Raw genomic sequence first — 26006 nt, forward strand, 5'->3', positions numbered from 1 at the left:
GTGATTGACTGTAGCTAGTTCATACAGTAGCAGTGTGATTGACTGTAGCTAGTTTATACAGTAGCAGTGTGATTGACTGTATCTAGTTCATGAAGTAGTCATGTAATTGTAGCTAGTTCTAGCGATAGTCAGTCACACTGCTACTGTATGAAATAGCTACATTCGCTAGTTAATATAGTGTATCATTGGGACTGTAGCTAGTTGATACAGTAGCAGAGTGGTTGACTGTAGCTAGTTCATACAGTAGCAGTGTGATTGACTGTAGCTAGTTCATACAGTAGCAGTGTCATTAAATGTAGCTAGTTCATACAGTAGCATTGGGACTGTAGCTAATTCATACAGTAGCAGTGTGATTTACTGTAGCTAGTTCATATAGTGTAGCATTGGGACTGTAGCTATTTCATACAATAGCAGTGTGATTGACTGTAGCTAGTTCATACAGTAGCAGTGTGATTGACTGTAACTAGTTCATACAGTAGCATTGTGATTGACTGTAGCTAGTTCATACAGTAGCAGTGTGATTTACTGTAGCTAGTTCATACAGTAGTCATATCATTGTAGATAGTCACACTGCTAATGTATGAGCTAGCTACTGTCGCTAGTTCATATAGTGTATCATTGGGACTGTAGCTAGTTCATACAGTAGCAGTGTGATTGATTGTAGCTAGTTCATTCAGTAGCATTGGGACTGTAGCTAGTTCATACAGTAGCAGTGTGATTGACTGTAGCTAGTTCATACAGTAGCAGTGTGATTGACTGTAGCTAGTTTATATAGGAGCAGTGTGATTGACTCTAGCTAGTTCATACAGTAGCAGTGTGATTGACTGTAGCTAGTTCATGCAGTAGCATTGTGATTGACTGAAGCTAGTTCATACAGTAGCAGTGTGATTGACTGTATCTAGTTTATACAGTAGCAGTGTGATTGACTGTAGCTAGTTCCTACAGATGAAGTGTGATTGATGTAGCTAGTTCATACAGTAGCAGTGTGATTGACTGTAGCTAGTTCATATAGTGTAGCATTGGGACTGTAGCTATTTCATACAGTAGCAGTGTGATTGATTGTAGCTAGTTCATACAGAAGCAGTGTGATTGACTGTAGCTAGTTCATACAGTAGCATTGTGATTGACTGAAGCTAGTTTATACAGTAGCAGTGTGATTGACTGTAGCTAGTTCATACAGTAGCATTGTGAATGATTGTAGCTAGTTCATACAGTAGCAGTGTGATTGACTGTAGCTAGTTCATACAGTCGTCATGTAATTGTAGCTAGTTCTAGCGATAGTCAGTCACATTGCTACTGTATGAAATAGCTACAGTCGCTAGTTAATATAGTGTATCATTGGGACTGTAGCTAGTTGATACAGTAGCAGTGTGGTTGACTGTAGCTAGTTCATACAGTAGCAGTGTGATTGACTGTAGCTAGTTCATATAGTGTAGCATTGGGACTGTAGCTATTTCATACAGTAGCAGTGTGATTGACTGTAGCTAGTTCATACAGTAGCAGTGTGATTGACTGCAGCTAGTTAATATAGTGTATCATTGGGACTGTAGCTAGTTCATACAGTAGGAGTGTGATTGACTGGAGCTAGTTCATACAGTAGCAGTGTGATTGACTGTAGCTAGTTCATACAGTAGAAGTGTGATTGACTGTAGCTAGTTCATACAGTAGTCACGTGATTGTAGATAGTTCTAGCAACAGTCAGTCACACTGCAACTGTATGAACTAGCTACTGTCGCTAGTTAATATAGTGTATCATTGGGACTGTATCTAGTTCATACAGTAGCAGTGTGATTGACTGTAGCTAGTTCATACAGTAGCATTGGGAATGTAGCTAGTTTATACTGTAGCAGTGTGATTGACTGTAGCTAGTTCATACAGTAGTCATATCATTGTAGATAGTTCTAGCAACAGTCAGTTACACTGCTACTGTATGAACTAGCTACTGTCGCTAGTTCATATGGTGTATCTTTGGGACTGTAGCTAGTTCATACAGTAGCATTGTGATTGACTGTAGCTAGTTCATACAATAGCAGTGTGGTTGACTGTAACTAGTTCATACAGTAGCAGTGTGATTGACTGAAGCTAGTTCATACAGTAGCAGTGTGATTGACTGTATTTAGTTGATATAGTAGCATTGGGGCTGTAGCTAATTCATACAGTAGCAGTGTGATTGACTGTAGCTAGTTCATACAGTAGCATTGTGAATGACTGTAGCTAGTTCATACAGTAGCAGTGTGATTGACTGTAGCTAGTTCATACAGTAGTCATGTAATTGTAGCTAGTTCTAGCAATAGTCAGTCACATTGCTACTGTATGAAATAGCTACAGTCGCTAGTTAATATAGTGTATCATTGGGACTGTAGCTAGTTGATACAGTAGCAGTGTGGTTGACTGTAGCTAGTTCATACAGTAGCAGTGTGATTGACTGTAGCTAATTCATACAGTAGCAGTGTGATTGACTGTAGCTAGTTCATATAGTGTAGCATTGGGACTGTAGCTATTTCATACAGTAGCAGTGCGATTGACTGTAGCTAGTTTATACAGTAGCAGTGTGATTGACTGTAGCTTGTTTATACAGTAGCAGTGTGATTGACTGCAGCTAGTTAATATAGTGTATCATTGGGACTGTAGCTAGTTCATACAGTAGGAGTGTGATTGACTGGAGCTAGTTCATACAGTAGCAGTGTGATTGACTGTAGCTAGTTCATACAGTAGCAGTGTGATTGACTGTAGCTAGTTCATACAGTAGAAGTGTGATTGACTGTAGCTAGTTCATACAGTAGTCACGTGATTGTAGATAGTTCTAGCAACAGTCAGTCACACTGCAACTGTATGAAATAGCTACAGTCGCTAGTTAATATAGTGTATCATTGGGACTGTAGCTAGTTCATACAGTAGCAGTGTGATTGACTGTAGCTAATTCATACAGTAGCAGTGTGATTGACTGTAGCTAGTTCATATAGTGTAGCATTGGGACTGTAGCTATTTCATACAGTAGCAGTGTGATTGACTGTAGCTAGTTCATACAGTAGCAGTGTGATTGACTATAGCTAGTTAATACAGTAGCAGTGTGATTGACTGTAGCTAGTTCATACAGTAGCAGTGTGATTGACTGTAGCTAGTTAATACAGTAGCAGTGTGATTGACTGTAGCTAGCTCATACAGTAGCATTGTGATTGACTGTAGCTAGTTCATATAGTGTAGCATTGGGACTATAGCTAGTTCATACAGTACCAGTGTGATTGACTGTAGCTAGTTAATGTAGTGTATCATTGGTACTGTAGCTAGTTCATACAGTAGCAGTGTGATTGACTGTAGCTAGTTAATATAGTGTATCATTGGGACAGTAGCTAGTTCATAAAGTAGCAGTGTGATTGACTGTAGCTAGTTAATGTAGTGTATCATTGGTACTGTAGCTAGTTCATACAGTAGCAGTGTGATTGATCGTAGCTAGTTCATACAGTAGCAGTGTGATTGACTGTAGCTAGTTCATACAGTAGCAGTGTGATTGACTGTAGCTAGTTCATACAGTAGTCATATCATTGTAGATAGTTCTAGCAACAGTCAGTCACATTGCTAATGTATGAGCTAGCTACTGTCGCTAGTTCATATAGTGTATCAATGGGACTGTAGCTAGTTCATACAGTAGCAGTGTGATTGATTGTAGCTAGTTCATTCAGTAGCAGTGTGATTGACTGTAGCTAGTTCATACAGTAGTCATATCATTGTAGATAGTTCTAGCAACAGTCAGTTACACTGCTACTGTATGAACTAGCTACTGTCGCTAGTTCATATGGTGTATCTTTGGGACTGTAGCTAGTTCATACAGTAGCATTGTGATTGACTGTAGCTAGTTCATACAATAGCAGTGTGGTTGACTGTAACTAGTTCATACAGTAGCAGTGTGATTGACTGAAGCTAGTTCATACAGTAGCAGTGTGATTGACTGTATTTAGTTGATATAGTAGCATTGGGGCTGTAGCTAATTCATACAGTAGCAGTGTGATTGACTGTAGCTAGTTCATACAGTAGCATTGTGAATGACTGTAGCTAGTTCATACAGTAGCAGTGTGATTGACTGTAGCTAGTTCATACAGTAGTCATGTAATTGTAGCTAGTTCTAGCAATAGTCAGTCACATTGCTACTGTATGAAATAGCTACAGTCGCTAGTTAATATAGTGTATCATTGGGACTGTAGCTAGTTGATACAGTAGCAGTGTGGTTGACTGTAGCTAGTTCATACAGTAGCAGTGTGATTGACTGTAGCTAATTCATACAGTAGCAGTGTGATTGACTGTAGCTAGTTCATATAGTGTAGCATTGGGACTGTAGCTATTTCATACAGTAGCAGTGCGATTGACTGTAGCTAGTTTATACAGTAGCAGTGTGATTGACTGTAGCTTGTTTATACAGTAGCAGTGTGATTGACTGCAGCTAGTTAATATAGTGTATCATTGGGACTGTAGCTAGTTCATACAGTAGGAGTGTGATTGACTGGAGCTAGTTCATACAGTAGCAGTGTGATTGACTGTAGCTAGTTCATACAGTAGCAGTGTGATTGACTGTAGCTAGTTCATACAGTAGAAGTGTGATTGACTGTAGCTAGTTCATACAGTAGTCACGTGATTGTAGATAGTTCTAGCAACAGTCAGTCACACTGCAACTGTATGAAATAGCTACAGTCGCTAGTTAATATAGTGTATCATTGGGACTGTAGCTAGTTCATACAGTAGCAGTGTGATTGACTGTAGCTAATTCATACAGTAGCAGTGTGATTGACTGTAGCTAGTTCATATAGTGTAGCATTGGGACTGTAGCTATTTCATACAGTAGCAGTGTGATTGACTGTAGCTAGTTCATACAGTAGCAGTGTGATTGACTATAGCTAGTTAATACAGTAGCAGTGTGATTGACTGTAGCTAGTTCATACAGTAGCAGTGTGATTGACTGTAGCTAGTTAATACAGTAGCAGTGTGATTGACTGTAGCTAGCTCATACAGTAGCATTGTGATTGACTGTAGCTAGTTCATATAGTGTAGCATTGGGACTATAGCTAGTTCATACAGTACCAGTGTGATTGACTGTAGCTAGTTAATGTAGTGTATCATTGGTACTGTAGCTAGTTCATACAGTAGCAGTGTGATTGACTGTAGCTAGTTAATATAGTGTATCATTGGGACAGTAGCTAGTTCATAAAGTAGCAGTGTGATTGACTGTAGCTAGTTAATGTAGTGTATCATTGGTACTGTAGCTAGTTCATACAGTAGCAGTGTGATTGATCGTAGCTAGTTCATACAGTAGCAGTGTGATTGACTGTAGCTAGTTCATACAGTAGCAGTGTGATTGACTGTAGCTAGTTCATACAGTAGTCATATCATTGTAGATAGTTCTAGCAACAGTCAGTCACATTGCTAATGTATGAGCTAGCTACTGTCGCTAGTTCATATAGTGTATCAATGGGACTGTAGCTAGTTCATACAGTAGCAGTGTGATTGATTGTAGCTAGTTCATTCAGTAGCATTGGGACTGTAGATAGTTCATACAGTAACAGTGTGATTGACTGTAGCTAGTTCATACAGTAGCAGTGTGATTGACTGTAGCTAGTTCATACAGTAGCAGTGTGATTGACTGTAGCTAGTTCATGAAGTAGTCATGTGATTGTAGATAGTTCTAGCAACAGTCAGTCACACTGCTACTGTATGAACTAGCTACTGTCGCTAGTTCATATGGTGTATCATTGGGACTGTAGCTAGTTCATACAGTAGCATTGGGACTGTAGCTAGTTAATACAGTAGCAGTGTGATTGACTGTATTAGTTCATACAGTAGCAGTGTGATTGACTGTAGCTAGTTAATACAGTAGCAGTGTGATTGATTGTAGCTAGTTCATTCAGTAGCATTGGGACTGTAGATAGTTAGTACAGTAACAGTGTGATTGACTGTAGCTAGTTCATACAGTAGCAGTGTGATTGACTGTAGCTAGTTCATACAGTAGCAGTGTGATTGACTGTAGCTAGTTCATGAAGTAGTCATGTGATTGTAGATAGTTCTAGCAACAGTCAGTCACACTGCTACTGTATGAACTAGCTACTGTCGCTAGTTCATATGGTGTATCATTGGGACTGTAGCTAGTTCATACAGTAGCATTGGGACTGTAGCTAGTTAATACAGTAGCAGTGTGATTGACTGTAGCTAGCTCATACAGTAGCATTGTGATTGACTGTAGCTAGTTCATATAGTTTAGCATTGGGACTATAACTAGTTCATACAGTAGCAGTGTGATTGACTGTAGCTAGTTCATACAGTAGCAGTGTGATTGACTGTAGCTAGTTTATACAGTAGCAGTGTGATTGACTGTATCTAGTTCATGAAGTAGTCATGTAATTGTAGCTAGTTCTAGCGATAGTCAGTCACACTGCTACTGTATGAAATAGCTACATTCGCTAGTTAATATAGTGTATCATTGGGACTGTAGCTAGTTGATACAGTAGCAGAGTGGTTGACTGTAGCTAGTTCATACAGTAGCAGTGTGATTGACTGTAGCTAGTTCATACAGTAGCAGTGTCATTAAATGTAGCTAGTTCATACAGTAGCATTGGGACTGTAGCTAATTCATACAGTAGCAGTGTGATTTACTGTAGCTAGTTCATATAGTGTAGCATTGGGACTGTAGCTATTTCATACAGTAGCAGTGTGATTGACTGTAGCTAGTTCATACAGTAGCAGTGTGATTGACTGTAACTAGTTCATACAGTAGCATTGTGATTGACTGTAGCTAGTTCATACAGTAGCAGTGTGATTTACTGTAGCTAGTTCATACAGTAGTCATATCATTGTAGATAGTCACACTGCTAATGTATGAGCTAGCTACTGTCGCTAGTTCATATAGTGTATCATTGGGACTGTAGCTAGTTCATACAGTAGCAGTGTGATTGATTGTAGCTAGTTCATTCAGTAGCATTGGGACTGTAGCTAGTTCATACAGTAGCATTGGGAATGTAGCTAGTTTATACTGTAGCAGTGTGATTGACTGTAGGTAGTTCATACAGTAGCAGTGTGATTGACTGAAGCTAGTTTATACAGTAGCAGTGTGATTGACTGTAGCTAGTTCATACAGTAGTCATATCATTGTAGATAGTTCTAGCAACAGTCAGTCACACTGCTACTGTATGAACTAGCTACTGTCGCTAGTTCATATGGTGTATCTTTGGGACTGTAGCTAGTTCATACAGTAGCATTGTGATTGACTGTAGCTAGTTCATACAATAGCAGTGTGGTTGACTGTAACTAGTTCATACAGTAGCAGTGTGATTGACTGAAGCTAGTTCATACAGTAGCAGTGTGATTGACTGTATTTAGTTGATATAGTAGCATTGGGGCTGTAGCTAATTCATACAGTAGCAGTGTGATTGACTGTAGCTAGTTCATACAGTAGCATTGTGAATGACTGTAGCTAGTTCATACAGTAGCAGTGTGATTGACTGTAGCTAGTTCATACAGTAGTCATGTAATTGTAGCTAGTTCTAGCAATAGTCAGTCACATTGCTACTGTATGAAATAGCTACAGTCGCTAGTTAATATAGTGTATCATTGGGACTGTAGCTAGTTGATACAGTAGCAGTGTGGATGACTGTAGCTAGTTCATACAGTAGCAGTGTGATTGACTGTAGCTAATTCATACAGTAGCAGTGTGATTGACTGTAGCTAGTTCATATAGTGTAGCATTGGGACTGTAGCTATTTCATACAGTAGCAGTGCGATTGACTGTAGCTAGTTTATACAGTAGCAGTGTGATTGACTGTAGCTTGTTTATACAGTAGCAGTGTGATTGACTGCAGCTAGTTAATATAGTGTATCATTGGGACTGTAGCTAGTTCATACAGTAGGAGTGTGATTGACTGGAGCTAGTTCATACAGTAGCAGTGTGATTGACTGTAGCTAGTTCATACAGTAGCAGTGTGATTGACTGTAGCTAGTTCATACAGTAGAAGTGTGATTGACTGTAGCTAGTTCATACAGTAGTCACGTGATTGTAGATAGTTCTAGCAACAGTCAGTCACACTGCAACTGTATGAAATAGCTACAGTCGCTAGTTAATATAGTGTATCATTGGGACTGTAGCTAGTTCATACAGTAGCAGTGTGATTGACTGTAGCTAATTCATACAGTAGCAGTGTGATTGACTGTAGCTAGTTCATATAGTGTAGCATTGGGACTGTAGCTATTTCATACAGTAGCAGTGTGATTGACTGTAGCTAGTTCATACAGTAGCAGTGTGATTGACTATAGCTAGTTAATACAGTAGCAGTGTGATTGACTGTAGCTAGTTCATACAGTAGGAGTGTGATTGACTGTAGCTAGTTAATACAGTAGCAGTGTGATTGACTGTAGCTAGCTCATACAGTAGCATTGTGATTGACTGTAGCTAGTTCATATAGTGTAGCATTGGGACTATAGCTAGTTCATACAGTACCAGTGTGATTGACTGTAGCTAGTTAATGTAGTGTATCATTGGTACTGTAGCTAGTTCATACAGTAGCAGTGTGATTGACTGTAGCTAGTTAATATAGTGTATCATTGGGACAGTAGCTAGTTCATAAAGTAGCAGTGTGATTGACTGTAGCTAGTTAATGTAGTGTATCATTGGTACTGTAGCTAGTTCATACAGTAGCAGTGTGATTGATCGTAGCTAGTTCATACAGTAGCAGTGTGATTGACTGTAGCTAGTTCATACAGTAGCAGTGTGATTGACTGTAGCTAGTTCATACAGTAGTCATATCATTGTAGATAGTTCTAGCAACAGTCAGTCACATTGCTAATGTATGAGCTAGCTACTGTCGCTAGTTCATATAGTGTATCAATGGGACTGTAGCTAGTTCATACAGTAGCAGTGTGATTGATTGTAGCTAGTTCATTCAGTAGCATTGGGACTGTAGATAGTTAGTACAGTAACAGTGTGATTGACTGTAGCTAGTTCATACAGTAGCAGTGTGATTGACTGTAGCTAGTTCATACAGTAGCAGTGTGATTGACTGTAGCTAGTTCATGAAGTAGTCATGTGATTGTAGATAGTTCTAGCAACAGTCAGTCACACTGCTACTGTATGAACTAGCTACTGTCGCTAGTTCATATGGTGTATCATTGGGACTGTAGCTAGTTCATACAGTAGCATTGGGACTGTAGCTAGTTAATACAGTAGCAGTGTGATTGACTGTATTAGTTCATACAGTAGCAGTGTGATTGACTGTAGCTAGTTAATACAGTAGCAGTGTGATTGACTGTAGCTAGCTCATACAGTAGCATTGTGATTGACTGTAGCTAGTTCATATAGTTTAGCATTGGGACTATAACTAGTTCATACAGTAGCAGTGTGATTGACTGTAGCTAGTTCATACAGTAGCAGTGTGATTGACTGTAGCTAGTTTATACAGTAGCAGTGTGATTGACTGTATCTAGTTCATGAAGTAGTCATGTAATTGTAGCTAGTTCTAGCGATAGTCAGTCACACTGCTACTGTATGAAATAGCTACATTCGCTAGTTAATATAGTGTATCATTGGGACTGTAGCTAGTTGATACAGTAGCAGAGTGGTTGACTGTAGCTAGTTCATACAGTAGCAGTGTGATTGACTGTAGCTAGTTCATACAGTAGCAGTATCATTAAATGTAGCTAGTTCATACAGTAGCATTGGGACTGTAGCTAATTCATACAGTAGCAGTGTGATTTACTGTAGCTAGTTCATATAGTGTAGCATTGGGACTGTAGCTATTTCATACAGTAGCAGTGTGATTGACTGTAGCTAGTTCATACAGTAGCAGTGTGATTGACTGTAACTAGTTCATACAGTAGCATTGTGATTGACTGTAGCTAGTTCATACAGTAGCAGTGTGATTTACTGTAGCTAGTTCATACAGTAGTCATATCATTGTAGATAGTCACACTGCTAATGTATGAGCTAGCTACTGTCGCTAGTTCATATAGTGTATCATTGGGACTGTAGCTAGTTCATACAGTAGCAGTGTGATTGATTGTAGCTAGTTCTTCAGTAGCATTGGGACTGTAGCTAGTTCATACAGTAGCAGTGTGATTGACTGTAGCTAGTTCATACAGTAGCAGTGTGATTGACTGTAGCTAGTTTATATAGGAGCAGTGTGATTGACTCTAGCTAGTTCATACAGTAGCAGTGTGATTGACTGTAGCTAGTTCATGCAGTAGCATTGTGATTGACTGAAGCTAGTTCATACAGTAGCAGTGTGATTGACTGTATCTAGTTTATACAGTAGCAGTGTGATTGACTGTAGCTAGTTCCTACAGATGAAGTGTGATTGATGTAGCTAGTTCATACAGTAGCAGTGTGATTGACTGTAGCTAGTTCATATAGTGTAGCATTGGGACTGTAGCTATTTCATACAGTAGCAGTGTGATTGATTGTAGCTAGTTCATACAGAAGCAGTGTGATTGACTGTAGCTAGTTCATACAGTAGCATTGTGATTGACTGAAGCTAGTTTATACAGTAGCAGTGTGATTGACTGTAGCTAGTTCATACAGTAGCATTGTGAATTATTGTAGCTAGTTCATACAGTAGCAGTGTGATTGACTGTAGCTAGTTCATACAGTCGTCATGTAATTGTAGCTAGTTCTAGCGATAGTCAGTCACATTGCTACTGTATGAAATAGCTACAGTCGATAGTTAATATAGTGTATCATTGGGACTGTAGCTAGTTGATACAGTAGCAGTGTGGTTGACTGTAGCTAGTTCATACAGTAGCAGTGTGATTGACTGTAGCTAGTTCATATAGTGCAGCATTGGGAATGTAGCTAGTTCATACAGTAGCAGTGTGATTGGCTGTAGCTAGTTCATATAGTGCAGCATTGGGAATGTAGCTAGTTCATACAGTAGCACTGTGATTGACTGTAGCTAGTTCATATAGTGTAGCATTGGGACTGTAGCTATTTCATACAGTAGCAGTGTGATAGACTGTAGCTAGTTCATACAGTAGCAGTGTGATTGACTGTATCTAGTTTATACAGTAGCAGTGTGATTGACTGTAGCTAGTTCCTACAGATGAAGTGTGATTGATGTAGCTAGTTCATACAGTAGCAATGTGGTTGACTGTAGCTAGTTCATACAGTAGCAGTGTGATTGACTGTAGCTAGTTCATATAGTGTAGCATTGGGACTGTAGCTATTTCATACAGTAGCAGTGTGATTGATTGTAGCTAGTTCATACAGAAGCAGTGTGATTGACTGTAGCTAGTTCATACAGTAGCAGTGTGATTGACTGTAGCTAGTTCATACAGTAGCATTATGATTGACTGTAGCTAGTTCATACATTAGCAGTGTGATTGACTGTAGCTAGTTCATACAGTAGCATTGTGAATGACTGTAGCTAGTTCATACAGTAGCATTGTGAATGACTGTAGCTAGTTCATACAGTAGAAGTGTGATTGACTGTAGCTAGTTCATACAGTAGTCACGTGATTGTAGATAGTTCTAGCAACAGTCAGTCACACTGCAACTGTATGAAATAGCTACAGTCGCTAGTTAATATAGTGTATCATTGGGACTGTAGCTAGTTCATACAGTAGCAGTGTGATTGACTGTAGCTAATTCATACAGTAGCAGTGTGATTGACTGTAGCTAGTTCATATAGTGTAGCATTGGGACTGTAGCTATTTCATACAGTAGCAGTGTGATTGACTGTAGCTAGTTCACACAGTAGCAGTGTGATTGACTATAGCTAGTTAATACAGTAGCAGTGTGATTGACTGTAGCTAGTTCATACAGTAGCAGTGTGATTGACTGTAGCTAGTTAATACAGTAGCAGTGTGATTGACTGTAGCTAGCTCATACAGTAGCATTGTGATTGACTGTAGCTAGTTCATATAGTGTAGCATTGGGACTATAGCTAGTTCATACAGTACCAGTGTGATTGACTGTAGCTAGTTAATGTAGTGTATCATTGGTACTGTAGCTAGTTCATACAGTAGCAGTGTGATTGACTGTAGCTAGTTAATATAGTGTATCATTGGGACAGTAGCTAGTTCATAAAGTAGCAGTGTGATTGACTGTAGCTAGTTAATGTAGTGTATCATTGGTACTGTAGCTAGTTCATACAGTAGCAGTGTGATTGATCGTAGCTAGTTCATACAGTAGCAGTGTGATTGACTGTAGCTAGTTCATACAGTAGCAGTGTGATTGACTGTAGCTAGTTCATACAGTAGTCATATCATTGTAGATAGTTCTAGCAACAGTCAGTCACATTGCTAATGTATGAGCTAGCTACTGTCGCTAGTTCATATAGTGTATCAATGGGACTGTAGCTAGTTCATACAGTAGCAGTGTGATTGATTGTAGCTAGTTCATTCAGTAGCATTGGGACTGTAGATAGTTAGTACAGTAACAGTGTGATTGACTGTAGCTAGTTCATACAGTAGCAGTGTGATTGACTGTAGCTAGTTCATACAGTAGCAGTGTGATTGACTGTAGCTAGTTCATGAAGTAGTCATGTGATTGTAGATAGTTCTAGCAACAGTCAGTCACACTGCTACTGTATGAACTAGCTACTGTCGCTAGTTCATATGGTGTATCATTGGGACTGTAGCTAGTTCATACAGTAGCATTGGGACTGTAGCTAGTTAATACAGTAGCAGTGTGATTGACTGTATTAGTTCATACAGTAGCAGTGTGATTGACTGTAGCTAGTTAATACAGTAGCAGTGTGATTGACTGTAGCTAGCTCATACAGTAGCATTGTGATTGACTGTAGCTAGTTCATATAGTTTAGCATTGGGACTATAACTAGTTCATACAGTAGCAGTGTGATTGACTGTAGCTAGTTCATACAGTAGCAGTGTGATTGACTGTAGCTAGTTTATACAGTAGCAGTGTGATTGACTGTATCTAGTTCATGAAGTAGTCATGTAATTGTAGCTAGTTCTAGCGATAGTCAGTCACACTGCTACTGTATGAAATAGCTACATTCGCTAGTTAATATAGTGTATCATTGGGACTGTAGCTAGTTGATACAGTAGCAGAGTGGTTGACTGTAGCTAGTTCATACAGTAGCAGTGTGATTGACTGTAGCTAGTTCATACAGTAGCAGTATCATTAAATGTAGCTAGTTCATACAGTAGCATTGGGACTGTAGCTAATTCATACAGTAGCAGTGTGATTTACTGTAGCTAGTTCATATAGTGTAGCATTGGGACTGTAGCTATTTCATACAGTAGCAGTGTGATTGACTGTAGCTAGTTCATACAGTAGCAGTGTGATTGACTGTAACTAGTTCATACAGTAGCATTGTGATTGACTGTAGCTAGTTCATACAGTAGCAGTGTGATTTACTGTAGCTAGTTCATACAGTAGTCATATCATTGTAGATAGTCACACTGCTAATGTATGAGCTAGCTACTGTCGCTAGTTCATATAGTGTATCATTGGGACTGTAGCTAGTTCATACAGTAGCAGTGTGATTGATTGTAGCTAGTTCTTCAGTAGCATTGGGACTGTAGCTAGTTCATACAGTAGCAGTGTGATTGACTGTAGCTAGTTCATACAGTAGCAGTGTGATTGACTGTAGCTAGTTTATATAGGAGCAGTGTGATTGACTCTAGCTAGTTCATACAGTAGCAGTGTGATTGACTGTAGCTAGTTCATGCAGTAGCATTGTGATTGACTGAAGCTAGTTCATACAGTAGCAGTGTGATTGACTGTATCTAGTTTATACAGTAGCAGTGTGATTGACTGTAGCTAGTTCCTACAGATGAAGTGTGATTGATGTAGCTAGTTCATACAGTAGCAGTGTGATTGACTGTAGCTAGTTCATATAGTGTAGCATTGGGACTGTAGCTATTTCATACAGTAGCAGTGTGATTGATTGTAGCTAGTTCATACAGAAGCAGTGTGATTGACTGTAGCTAGTTCATACAGTAGCATTGTGATTGACTGAAGCTAGTTTATACAGTAGCAGTGTGATTGACTGTAGCTAGTTCATACAGTAGCATTGTGAATGATTGTAGCTAGTTCATACAGTAGCAGTGTGATTGACTGTAGCTAGTTCATACAGTCGTCATGTAATTGTAGCTAGTTCTAGCGATAGTCAGTCACATTGCTACTGTATGAAATAGCTACAGTCGCTAGTTAATATAGTGTATCATTGGGACTGTAGCTAGTTGATACAGTAGCAGTGTGGTTGACTGTAGCTAGTTCATACAGTAGCAGTGTGATTGACTGTAGCTAGTTCATACAGTAGCAGTGTGATTGGCTGTAGCTAGTTCATATAGTGCAGCATTGGGAATGTAGCTAGTTCATACAGTAGCAGTGTGATTGGCTGTAGCTAGTTCATATAGTGCAGCATTGGGAATGTAGCTAGTTCATACAGTAGCACTGTGATTGACTGTAGCTAGTTCATATAGTGTAGCATTGGGACTGTAGCTATTTCATACAGTAGCAGTGTGATTGACTGTAGCTAGTTCATACAGTAGCAGTGTGATTGACTGTATCTAGTTTATACAGTAGCAGTGTGATTGACTGTAGCTAGTTCCTACAGATGAAGTGTGATTGATGTAGCTAGTTCATACAGTAGCAATGTGGTTGACTGTAGCTAGTTCATACAGTAGCAGTGTGATTGACTGTAGCTAGTTCATATAGTGTAGCATTGGGACTGTAGCTATTTCATACAGTAGCAGTGTGATTGATTGTAGCTAGTTCATACAGAAGCAGTGTGATTGACTGTAGCTAGTTCATACAGTAGCAGTGTGATTGACTGTAGCTAGTTCATACAGTAGCATTATGATTGACTGTAGCTAGTTCATACATTAGCAGTGTGATTGACTGTAGCTAGTTCATACAGTAGCATTGTGAATGACTGTAGCTAGTTCATACAGTAGCATTGTGAATGACTGTAGCTAGTTCATACAGTAGCAGTGTGATTGACTGTAATTAGTTCATACAGCAGTCATGTAATTGTAGCTAGTTCTAGCGATAGTCAGTCACACTGCTACTGTATGAAATAGCTACAGTCGCTAGTTAATATAGTGTATCATTGGGACTGTAGCTAGTTGATACAGTAGCAGTGTGGTTGACTAGCTAGTTCATACAGATGAAGTGTGATTGATGTAGCTAGTTCATACAGTAGCAATGTGGTTGACTATAGCTAGTTCATACAGTAGCAGTGTGATTGACTGTAGCTAGTTCATATAGTGTAGCATTGGGACTGTAGCTATTTCATACAGTAGCAGTGTGATTGATTGTAGCTAGTTCATACAGAAGCAGTGTGATTGACTGTAGCTAGTTCATACAGATGCAGTGTGATTGACTGTAGCTAGTTCATACAGTAGCAGTGTGATTGACTGTAGCTAGTTCATACAGTAGCATTGTGATTGACTGTAGCTAGTTCATACAGTAGCAGTGTGATTGACTGAAGCTAGTTTATACAGTAGCAGTGTGATTGACTGTAGCTAGTTCACACAGTAGCAGTGTGATTGACTGTAGCTAGTTCATACAGTAGCATTGTGATTGACTGAAGCTAGTTTATACAGTAGCAGTGTGATTGACTGTAGCTATTTCATACAGTAGCAGTGTGATTGACTGTAGCTAGTTCATACAGTAGCAGTGTGATTGACTGTAGTTAGTTGATATAGTAGCATTGGGACTGTAGCTAATTCATACAGTAGCAGTATGATTGACTGTAGCTAATTCATACAGTAGCAGCGTGATTGACTGTAGCTAGTTCATACAGTAGCAGTGTGATTGACTGTAGCTAGTTCATACAGTAGCGGTGTTATTGACTGAAGCTAGTTTATAGAGTAGCAGTGTGATTGACTGTAGCTAGTTCATACAGAAGCAGTGTGATTGACTGTAGCTAGTTCATACAGTAGCAGTGTGATTGACTGTAGCTAGTTCATACAGTAGCATTGGGACTGTAGCTAATTCATATAGTAGCAGTGTGATTGACTGTAGCTAGTTCATACAGTAGCAGTGTGATTGACTGTAGCTAGTTTATACAGTAGCAGTGTGATTGACTGTAGCTAGTTCATACAGATGCAGTGTGATTGACTGTAGCTAGTTCATACAGTAGCAGTGTGATTGACTGTAGCTAGTTCATACAGTAGCAGTGTGATTGACTGTAGCTAGTTCATACAGTAGCAGTGTGATTGACTGTAGCTAGTTCATACAGTAGCATTGTGATTGACTGTAGCTAGTTCATACAGTAGCAGTGTGATTGACTGAAGCTAGTTTATACAGTAGCAGTGTGATTGACTGTAGCTAGTTCACACAGTAGCAGTGTGATTGACTGTAGCTAGTTCATACAGTAGCATTGTGATTGACTGAAGCTAGTTTATACAGTAGCAGTGTGATTGACTGTAGCTATTTCATACAGTAGCAGTGTGATTGACTGTAGCTAGTTCATACAGTAGCAGTGTGATTGACTGTAGTTAGTTGATATAGTAGCATTGGGACTGTAGCTAATTCATACAGTAGCAGTATGATTGACTGTAGCTAATTCATACAGTAGCAGCGTGATTGACTGTAGCTAGTTCATACAGTAGCAGTGTGATTGACTGTAGCTAGTTCATACAGTAGCGGTGTTATTGACTGAAGCTAGTTTATAGAGTAGCAGTGTGATTGACTGTAGCTAGTTCATACAGTATCATTGTGATTGACTGTAGCTAGTTGATATAGTAGCATTGGGACTGTAGCTAATTCATACAGTCGCAGTGTGATTGACTGTAGATAGTTCATACAGTAGCAGTGTGCTTGACTGTAACTAGTTCATACAGTAGTCATATGATTGTAGATAGTTCTAACAACTGTCAGTCACACTGCCACCGTATGAACTAGCTACTGTCGCTAGTTCACATATTGTATCATTGGGACTCTAGTTAGTTCATACAGTAGCAGTGTGATTGACTGTAGCTAGTTCATACAGTAGCAGTGTGATTGACTGTGATTGCAACTTGAACATAAAAAATGCCAAAGACTAGAGCTGATGCTTTATTCAGAGACTTTTATTCACAAGTTATAAAAGTAAACACGTTTGCAAAGGGGTTTTTTCGTTGTCCTTTCAGACCGCCATTTATACTTTCAAATCTAGGTTACCTCCCTCATATACAAATCACTTATATCACCAATATCATTCTTCTCCTACATCGCGTCGCGGCCTGGTTTCCCCTCCTATTATAATTATAAACATCTCCACTACTCTCCCTTCACAAATCAATCACTGGCCATCCTGCTCTTAATTCTCTCTCTACCTTTCCTTTGTGGAATTAGGAATCTTTATTTCTATCGAAATTTACCATACTATCTTACACACAGCAACGTAATCCAGCATCACAACTCAAACACCCAATCTAACCAACTCTTATATACATACAGACACTCTCTCCTGTGTTATTCTCAGAGTTCATCATCAGTCTGATTTGATCATCTAATCATTCATCTGGATTGTTTCACTGTCAGTTGCATTTCCATAAAAAAAACTAAAAAACATGTAAGCTTCTGTTTTTTGTCACTCAATTACAGTCTATTTCACTATCAGAAGCATTTAATTTAATAATATATATATACAGTACACCCTCCACACTACACCCTACACATTATACACTACACCCTACACACTGGGAGAGGGAACATCTGTACATCCAACATCTCAGTGAAAACACACCACTATCCAACTGCATCATGTTATGATCCGTCATCTTTGAGCCTTTGGTGTTCAGTGTGATCTCCCTGAGACTAGTTTACACAGGGTCACTGAACAGCCCTCGATCCAAACCCCAAACCCTGGGTAGAGGGGCTCAGTGAATGTGGAGTGGAATGTGTGCAGGAGGGTCCGTGTGTCAGAGGAGACGCTGTAGAAGGACAGAGTGCCGGCCGGCCAGTCCAGATACACTCCTACTCTGTGGGAGCCAGAGGAGGGGACAGGTATGTCAGTCTTCTTATTATTGTGCGAGGCAGAGTAACTGTTACCAGAGCAGAACAGACTCCAGGACTTGTCATTGTATCCCAACCCACAGTCAACACCTCTCCTGCTGATTCCTTTATATGTCACTCCTATACCAGCCTCTCTCCCACTCCTCTCTACCTCCCAGTAACGGCGCCCAGTCAGACCCTCTCTACACAGCACCTGGTACCAGTAGTCAAATCTCTCTGGGTGATCAGGATACGGCTGCTCCTCTCTCCCCAGTGTCACCTTTCTGTTCTCCTCAGACAGAGAGAGACGTCTGTGTGCTGTGTTTGGGTCCAGTGTGAGCTCACAGGCATCTGGGGGAAGAGCAGAGGGAGGAAGGGAGGGAGGAAGAGAAAAAGAGAGAGGGAGAGAGAGAGAGAGAGAGAGAGAGGAGAGAGAGAGAGAGAGAGGAGAGGGGAGAGAGAGAGAGAGAAAAAGAGAGGAGAGAGAGAAAGAGGAGGAAGAGAGAGGGGGACAGAGGAAGAGAAAGAGAGAAAGGGATGGAAAGAGAGAGAGAGAGGAGAGAGAGGGAGGGAGAAAGAGGGAGAGAGAGAGGAGGAAGAGAGAGGGGGACGGAGGAAGAGAAAGAGAGAAAGAGAGAAAGAGAGGGTGAGAGAGAGAGAGGGGAGAGAGGGGGACAGAGGAAGAGAAAGAGAGAGAGGGATGGAGAGAGAGAGAGGGAGAGAGAGAGAGGAGAGAGAGGGAGAGAGAGAGAGAGGAGGAAGAGAGAGTGGGACGGAGAAAGAGAGAGAGGGAAAGAGAGAGAGGGAGAGAGAGAGAGGGGAGAGAGGGGGACAGAGGAAGAGAAAGAGAGAGAGGGATGGAGAGAGAGAGAGAGAGAGAGGAGAGAGAAAGAGGGAGAGAGAGAGAGAGAGAGGAGGAACAGAAAGAGAGAGGGAGGGAGGGAGAGAGAGAGAGTGGGAGAGAGAGGAGAGAAGAGTCAGAGAGAGAGAGAGAGGGAGAGAGAGAGAGGAGAGAGAAAAAGAGAGGGAGAGACAGAGAGAAGGAACAGAGAGGGGGACGGAGGAATAGAGAGAGGGAAGGAGGGAGAGAGAGAGAGAGAGGAGAGAGAGAGAGGGGAGAGGGGGGAGAGAGTGGGACAGAGGAAGAGAGAGAGGGATGGAGGGAGAGAGAGAGAGAGAGGAGAGAGAGAGAGAGAGAGGGGAGAGAGGAGAGGGGGGAGAGAGTGGGACGGAGGAAGAGAGAGAGAGAGAGGGAGAGAGAGAGAGGGGAGAGAAAGAGAGAGGGAGAGAGAGAGAGAGGAGAGAGAAAGAGAAAGAGAGAGAGAGAGAGAGAGAGAGAGAGAGAGAGGGGAGAGAGGAGAGGGGGGAGAGAGTGGGACAGAGGAAGAGAGAGAGAGAGAGGGAGAGAGAGAGAGGGGAGAGAAAGAGAGAGGGAGAGAGAGAGGGGAGAGAAAGAGAGAGAGAGAGAGGAGGAAGAGAAAGAGAGGGAGGGAGGGAGAGAGAGAGAGAGAGGGGAGAAAGGAGAGGGGGGAGAGAGTGGGACGGAGGAAGAGAGAGAGAGAGAGGGAGAGAGAGAGAGGGGAGAGAAAGAGAGAGGGAGAGAGAGAGGGGAGAGAAAGAGAGAGAGAGGAGGAAGAGAAAGAGAGGGAGGGAGGGAGAGAGAGAGAGTGGAGAGAGAGAGAGAGTGAGGAGAAAGAGAGAGAGAGAGGGGACGGAGGAAGAGAAAGAGAGAGAGGGATGGAGGGAGAGAGAGAGAGGGAGAGAGAGAGAGAGAGAGGAGAAAGAAAGAGAGAGGGAGAGAGAGAGAGAAAGGAGGAAGAGAGAGGGGGACAGAAGAAGATAAAAAGAGAGAGGGATGGAGGGAGAGAGAGAGAGAGGGAGAGAAAGAGGGAGAGAGAGAGAGGGGCAGAGAGAGGGAGAGAGAGAGAGGGTGGGAGAGTCAGATATGTAGGCTGAGATCTCTAGTTGTGTCTCAGGGTTTGTGGAGAGGATCAATGGAGGGAGGGAGGGAGGGAGGGAGGGAGGAACGGAGAGAGGGAGGGAGGGAGAGATAAAGAGAGAGAGTGACTGTCAGCTACTTCAGGAGAAACACACTCACATTGGAAGAACTGGGCTCTGGTCCTGGGCTCTGGTGGCAGGAAAACATCCACTCCATTCACTACAGGCGGGAGGGAGGGAGGGAGAAAGGGAGGGAGGAAGGGAGGAGAGGGAGGGAGGGGGAGAGAGTGGAGGTAGGGGTAGAGGGAGGGAGAAACGGAGGGAGGGGGAGATAGGGAGAAGGAGGGAGGGAGGGAAAGAGGGAGAGAGAAAAGGAGGGAGGGAGAGGAGGGAGGGATAGAGAGAGGAGGGAGGGAGGGAGGGAGAGAGAGGGAGGGAGGGAGGGAGAGGAGGGAGGGAGGGAGATGGAGGGAGAGAGGTAGGTAGAGTAGCAGAGAGAGGTAGGAAGGGAGAGAGAGGCACGGAGGGAGAGCAAGAGGAGGGAGGGAGGGAGGAAAGGGAGGGAGAGAGCCAGTGAAGGAGGGTGAGAGGTAGGGAGAGAGGGTGGGAGGTAGAGGGAGAGAGGGGGGTAGGGAGGGAGAGAGAGAAAAAGACAGAGAAAGAGGGAAAGAGAGAGAGAGATTGGATGGGGAGAAGAGGTAGATAGGGAGGGAGAGAGAGAGGGAGGGAGGGAGGGAGGGAGAGAGGGAGGGAGAGAGAGAGAGACATGTATCAGTCAAGGGTTGTAAACATGGACAGGTCCCACATTGTTCTGATGGGGGGAAAAGAGAAGGCCTCACTTTGCAGGTTAACCCTTTGGGGACCAGGGGTATTTTATTGATTTTTACATACATTTTTTCTTTCTCAATTTGAAGGCACTTCCATACAAAATAATACCCAAGTGTTTCATATCAATATTTTCAGTACAAACTCAGCTTTCTTGATTGTATCTTGATGTTTACCCCAAAAGCACTGTGTGAAGAGGTAAGTAGGCCTAAACCTGAATATTTCGAATCCGTTTTTCAGAAATGTTTCAAATCCCACGTGAAAACAGACCTTTACCCATGTGGATGAATTGTTTTGGTGCTTGAAATTCATCTATGAAGTCCTGAGCTACACAGAAATGGTATACAATATGAATAAAATACTAGACAGAATATAAAAAAGGACTTCTAATGGATCCTTGTAAACACATCTTCTCTGCTTTCTGTCTCTGTCACTGTCACTGAAATGTTTGTCAATACCGACAATGCCGACGTCACGTGTAGCGAAGAAGATGGACGTGTAAATCGACCAATCACCGACGGTAAAAGGCAGTGTCTTAGCGACTCAAGCAAGGCTGCTACCAAATTCACCAATTACGCAGGGAGGGTGTGTACCAAGCTGTTCTGAGGCTCATAGCTCCGTCTGTGAGTGAGAGGGCATGTCACAGGAGTGCAGAATCGAAAGCTGAGAGTCTACCGATATTTAAACCATGTTTATACGCCGAATTATCACGGAGATATTGATCAAAACATTTTGGAAACCCCTGAAAACGCGGCCGCACGTCAGTAGGGTTAGGGTTAGGGTTACGGGTTGGGGTTGGGGTTAGGATTAGGGGTTAGGGTCTGTTGTTGGTTGGATGTTTTCATTGACGGTTTAGTATTTGGGTTTGGGGTATGGGTTAGGGGTTAGGGTCTGTTGTTGGTTGGATGTTTTCATTGACGGTTTAGTATTTGGGTTAGGGGTCAGGGTTAGGGTCTGTGGTTGGTTGGATGTTTTCATTGATGGTTTAGTAATTGGGTTAGGGGTCAGGGTTAGGGGTTAAGGTCTGTTGTTGGTTGGATGTTTTCATTGAGGGTTTAGTATTTGGGTTAGGGGTCAGGGTTAGGGTCTGTTGTTGGTTGGATGTTTTCATTGACGGTTTAGTATTTGGGTTAGGGTTAGGGGTTAGGGGTTAGAGAACTCTTGTAAAGAACATGGCAGTCTTGAGTCACAAAAAAACGTGGTAAAGGAATGGCGAAATCAGGCTAGAATTAAGGTCTTAGAATGGCTTTCACAAAGTCCTGACTTAAACCCCATTGAGAACATGGAGTGGAATGTGCTGAATTTAGTTGAACTGCACCGATTCTGTCAAGAGGAGTGGTCAAAGATTCAACCAGAAGCTTGCCAGAAGCTTGTGGATGGCTACCAAAAGCGTCTAATTGAGGTGAAAATGGCCAAGGGACATTTAATCAAATATTAGCATTGCTGTATGTATATTTTTGACCCAGCACATTTTGTCACATTTTCAGAAGACCCATAATAAATTCATAAAAGAACCAAACTTCATGAATGTTTTTTGTGTCAAAGAAGTATGTACTCCAATCAATCCATCACAGAAAAATAAGAGTTGTAGAAATGATTGGAAACTCAAGACTGCCATGACATACATGTTCTTTACAAGTGCATGTAAACTTCTGACCACAACTGTAACTGGTCTGAAGTTGAGGTGATGAAAGTTGAGCAGGTAGAGTTTGTAACCCACCTGTAGTTGAGATGTTGGGTTAGGGTTAAGGTTTAACCTTAACCCTAACCCTAACCCTAACCCTAACCCACCTGTAGTTGAGATGGGCCATTCTCCCTTAAGGAGGTCCTCTAGTTTGTCTCTCAGCTCAGACACAGCCTCACTCACACCTCCAAACAACTGAAGAGGACCCTCAATGATGCTGGGGAAGTCTGAACATACACTGGGACTGGAGAGAGACTGATAACTCTGGAGAGAGAGAGACAGAGAGAGAGGCAGAGAGAGACAGAGAGAGAGAGAAACAGAGACAGAGAGAGAAAGAGAAGGAGAGAGAGAGAACAGAGGATGAATGAATAACTGAACAGTAATCTTGTTTCAGTACTGCAGATGGAGGGTCAGTGTGGTTACCTGGATGAAATGGATGGGATCCTCTGTGTGTGAAAGCTGCTCCAGCTCAGCGTCTCTCCTCCTCAGCTCAGCTATCTCCTGCTCCAGTTTCTCCACCAGTCCTTCAGCCTGACTCACTGCTGCCTCCTGCTGGGCTCTGATCAGCTGCTTCACCTCAGACAACCTTCTCTCAATGGAGCGGATCAGCTCAGTGAAGATCCTCTCACTGTCCTCCACTGCTGTCTGTGCAGAGCGCTGTAAGGACACACACACACACACACACACACACACACACACACACACACACACACACACACACACACACACACACACACACACACACACACACACACACACACACACACACACACACACAGGCAATTGAATCTTATCAGACAGGAAATAGCCCTGGTTTTGATGGCATACCAGTAGAAGTATATGAAACTTTTGTTGAGATACTGAAACATCCATTACTGGCAGGAGAAATTCCTCCAAAAACAACAAACTATCTGACACACAACAAGAGGGTCTGATCTCGCTATCACTGGTCAGTATAAAGACCCAGTCTATTTAAGGACGGACCTCTCCCTAAAAGCTTCAATCATTCAAAAACTATACTATACTTTACCAAACTGGTTGTGTAGCAGATTACTAAATGAAGCTCACCATCAATTTAAAAAAGGCCTGTTGGCCTTCATACAGATCACAACATCTCAGTTTTGATATGTTGAAAATGAAATACTGTACAAAGTATCACCCTTGTTAAAACAAGGCATACAAAGCTGGTTACAATTTCAATGTTATCCTCCAGAACAATCAGATCAAATATTACAGCAAATAATCAGATTAAATTCAAATATACTATTTACTAATAGTGTGTGTGTGGATGGAGTTGATATATCTTAACACGTACAACAGGAAAAACACCAAATAAACCATAATGGACATCAATGACCATGGAAAATAATAAATAAATGAATAAATAATAATAACATAAATAGGTACCTAGTAGATGGAATATATTTGTAATAACTATTAAAATGAATAAAACAAACAAAGTACTTAAGTCCTCTGATGATGGGGGGTAGTGACTGGGCAAAAAGAAGAAAAGAAAGAAAACACACACACACTCACACACACACACACACACACACACACACACACTCACTCACACACACACACACTCACTGTGAGAGACTCCACAGCCTGTTTGGTCTCCTTCAGTTGCTTCTCTCTCTTCTGGACTCTCTGCTGGACTTCCTGCTGACTCATCCCCAGCTGACGCTGTAGACACACACACACTGTTGCTGTATACTACACACTGTTATGACTCCAGAAGAGAGAGAAGCACTGTTACACTGTTATGAGTCATCGTACCTGTTAAAACTTGTCTGATAAGAACCAGATTGTAAAACAAGAACATCAACAACCTTAACCCTCTCCCTACACAAACACAGTCATGTGGAAGAGACTTTGGATCTCTGGAAATATCATTCAATCAGTCAGTGACATTTACTTTTAGATGTTTTACAGACAGAGTCACCAACTAGTAGCTCTGGTTCTTACTTATTACTCATAGTTGTCCTGTATGTGATACTCAGAGTAATACTAGTCTGAAGCTCTTCTTCTTACCTGTTTCTCTGTCCTTTCTGCTGCAGCTGAGACTGTGTCATGGCCTTTATGTTCATCTAAAGAACACAGATAACAGATACACTGCTGGTCGGTACGGCAGAAAATCTTCATCACTTCATCATGAAGAGAGCAGATCTTCTCCTGCAGTTGTGTGGAGGCGTTGACCAGCTTGTGCTTCTTAAAGGCAGGAAATTCATAGTGAGGCTGGAGGTGAGTCTCACAGTAAGAGGCCAGACACACCAGACAGGACTTGAGGGCTTTCTGCTTTCTCCCAGTACAGAAATCACACGCCACATCTCCAGGTCCAGCATAACAGTGAGCAGGAGGAGCAGCTTGGAGTCTTGTCTTCTTCAGATTCTCCACTAATTCAGCCAACAGAGTGTTTTTCTGTAAAAGAGGCCTTGGAATGAAGGTCTGTCTGCATTGGGGGCAGCTGTAGACCCCCTTCTGATCATCCTGATCCCAGTAGCCCTTAATACAGCCCATACAGTAGTTGTGTCCACAGGGAATAGTCACCGGATCCTTCAGTAGATCCAGACAGATCGGACAGCTAGAAGAGTCCATGCTCTCTGCCATTTTGCTGCACACACGACCAGACTGAGCAGCAGAGTGTCAGAGATACTGTAAGTTTTGTTTTCCTAGAAGTGCTTGTGGGCGGAACACTTCCTTGTTCTGTGTCTGTGTCACTGTCGGGGGAGTGGTGTGTGTGTGTGCGTTTATGTGGTGTGTGTGTGTGTGTGTGTGAGAGTAATGCTCCACCCTACATTCCACAGCAGAGTGTCAGAGATATTGTAAGTTTTGTTTTCCTAGAAGTGTTTGTGCTTGTAGGCGGGAACACTTCCTTGTTCTGTGTCTCTGCAACTGTCGGTGGAGTGGTGTGTGTGTGTGTGTGTGTGCGTGCGTGCGTGCGTGCGTGTGTGTGTGTGTGTGTGTGTGTGTGTGTGTGTGTGTGTGTGTGTGTGTGTGTGTGTGTGTGTGTGTGTGTGTGTGTGTGTGTGTGTGTGTGTGTGTGTGAGAGAGAGTAATGCTCCACCCTACATCCCTCTCAGCTCCCTCCCACACACACCACATCAGGTTGCAATCATTTCAGTGACAGTGACATGCGCGCGACGCATGCGCGCCGCCATCTTGGTTTTGATATCCAGTGGAGTATGTTCCATGTTAACGTAGTAGGGTTATCCAATGGAGTAGGCTGCATGCTAACGTTGCATTCATAGCCGGTGGAGTATGCTAAATGCTATTGTTGTATTCTTATCCAGTGAAGTAGGCTACATGCTAATATTAGCACTGCATCGCGCGCATGTCACTGAAATGTTTGTCAATACCGACAACACGTGTGGCGAAGAAGACGGACGTGCGAATCGACCAATCAAAAGGCAGCGTCTGAGCGACTCAACCTAGCCTGCTACCAAATCCACCAATCACGCAGGGAGGGCGTGTACCAAGATGGCGGCGCGCATACATCGCGAAGCCCGCTGCCTCGCTGAATTAGTGGCTATTTGCGTGTTTATTTCAAGTATTCTCGCTAAAAACAGTTTAGCGTCCATATCGTACAGCCGACGACAACTTTTGGACATCGGCTCCGGCGTTCCAGACATCTTTATC

General features: G+C 42.0%; 2 protein-coding genes across 2 annotated transcripts in view; both read right to left on the reverse strand.

Annotated features, from left to right (window-relative positions):
- The window catches only part of LOC310823896 (uncharacterized protein), a 427663-nt gene that overhangs the window by 13247 nt on the left and 388410 nt on the right, over nt 1-26006 (reverse strand). The window lies entirely within an intron of this gene.
- LOC310823594 (tripartite motif-containing protein 16-like) lies at nt 17017-24977 on the reverse strand (the record flags this gene model as incomplete). The annotated part of the gene is made up of 6 exons (XM_083696481.1): nt 17017-18271; nt 20019-20078; nt 22475-22631; nt 22791-23024; nt 23958-24053; nt 24402-24977. 6 exons carry the CDS (start codon nt 24975-24977, stop codon nt 17724-17726), a joined length of 1671 nt encoding a protein of 556 aa, XP_083552607.1. The 3' UTR covers nt 17017-17723.

Source organism: Argentina silus, assembly GCF_951799395.1.
Source record: "Argentina silus genome assembly, chromosome: Y".
NCBI lineage: Eukaryota > Metazoa > Chordata > Actinopteri > Argentiniformes > Argentinidae > Argentina > Argentina silus.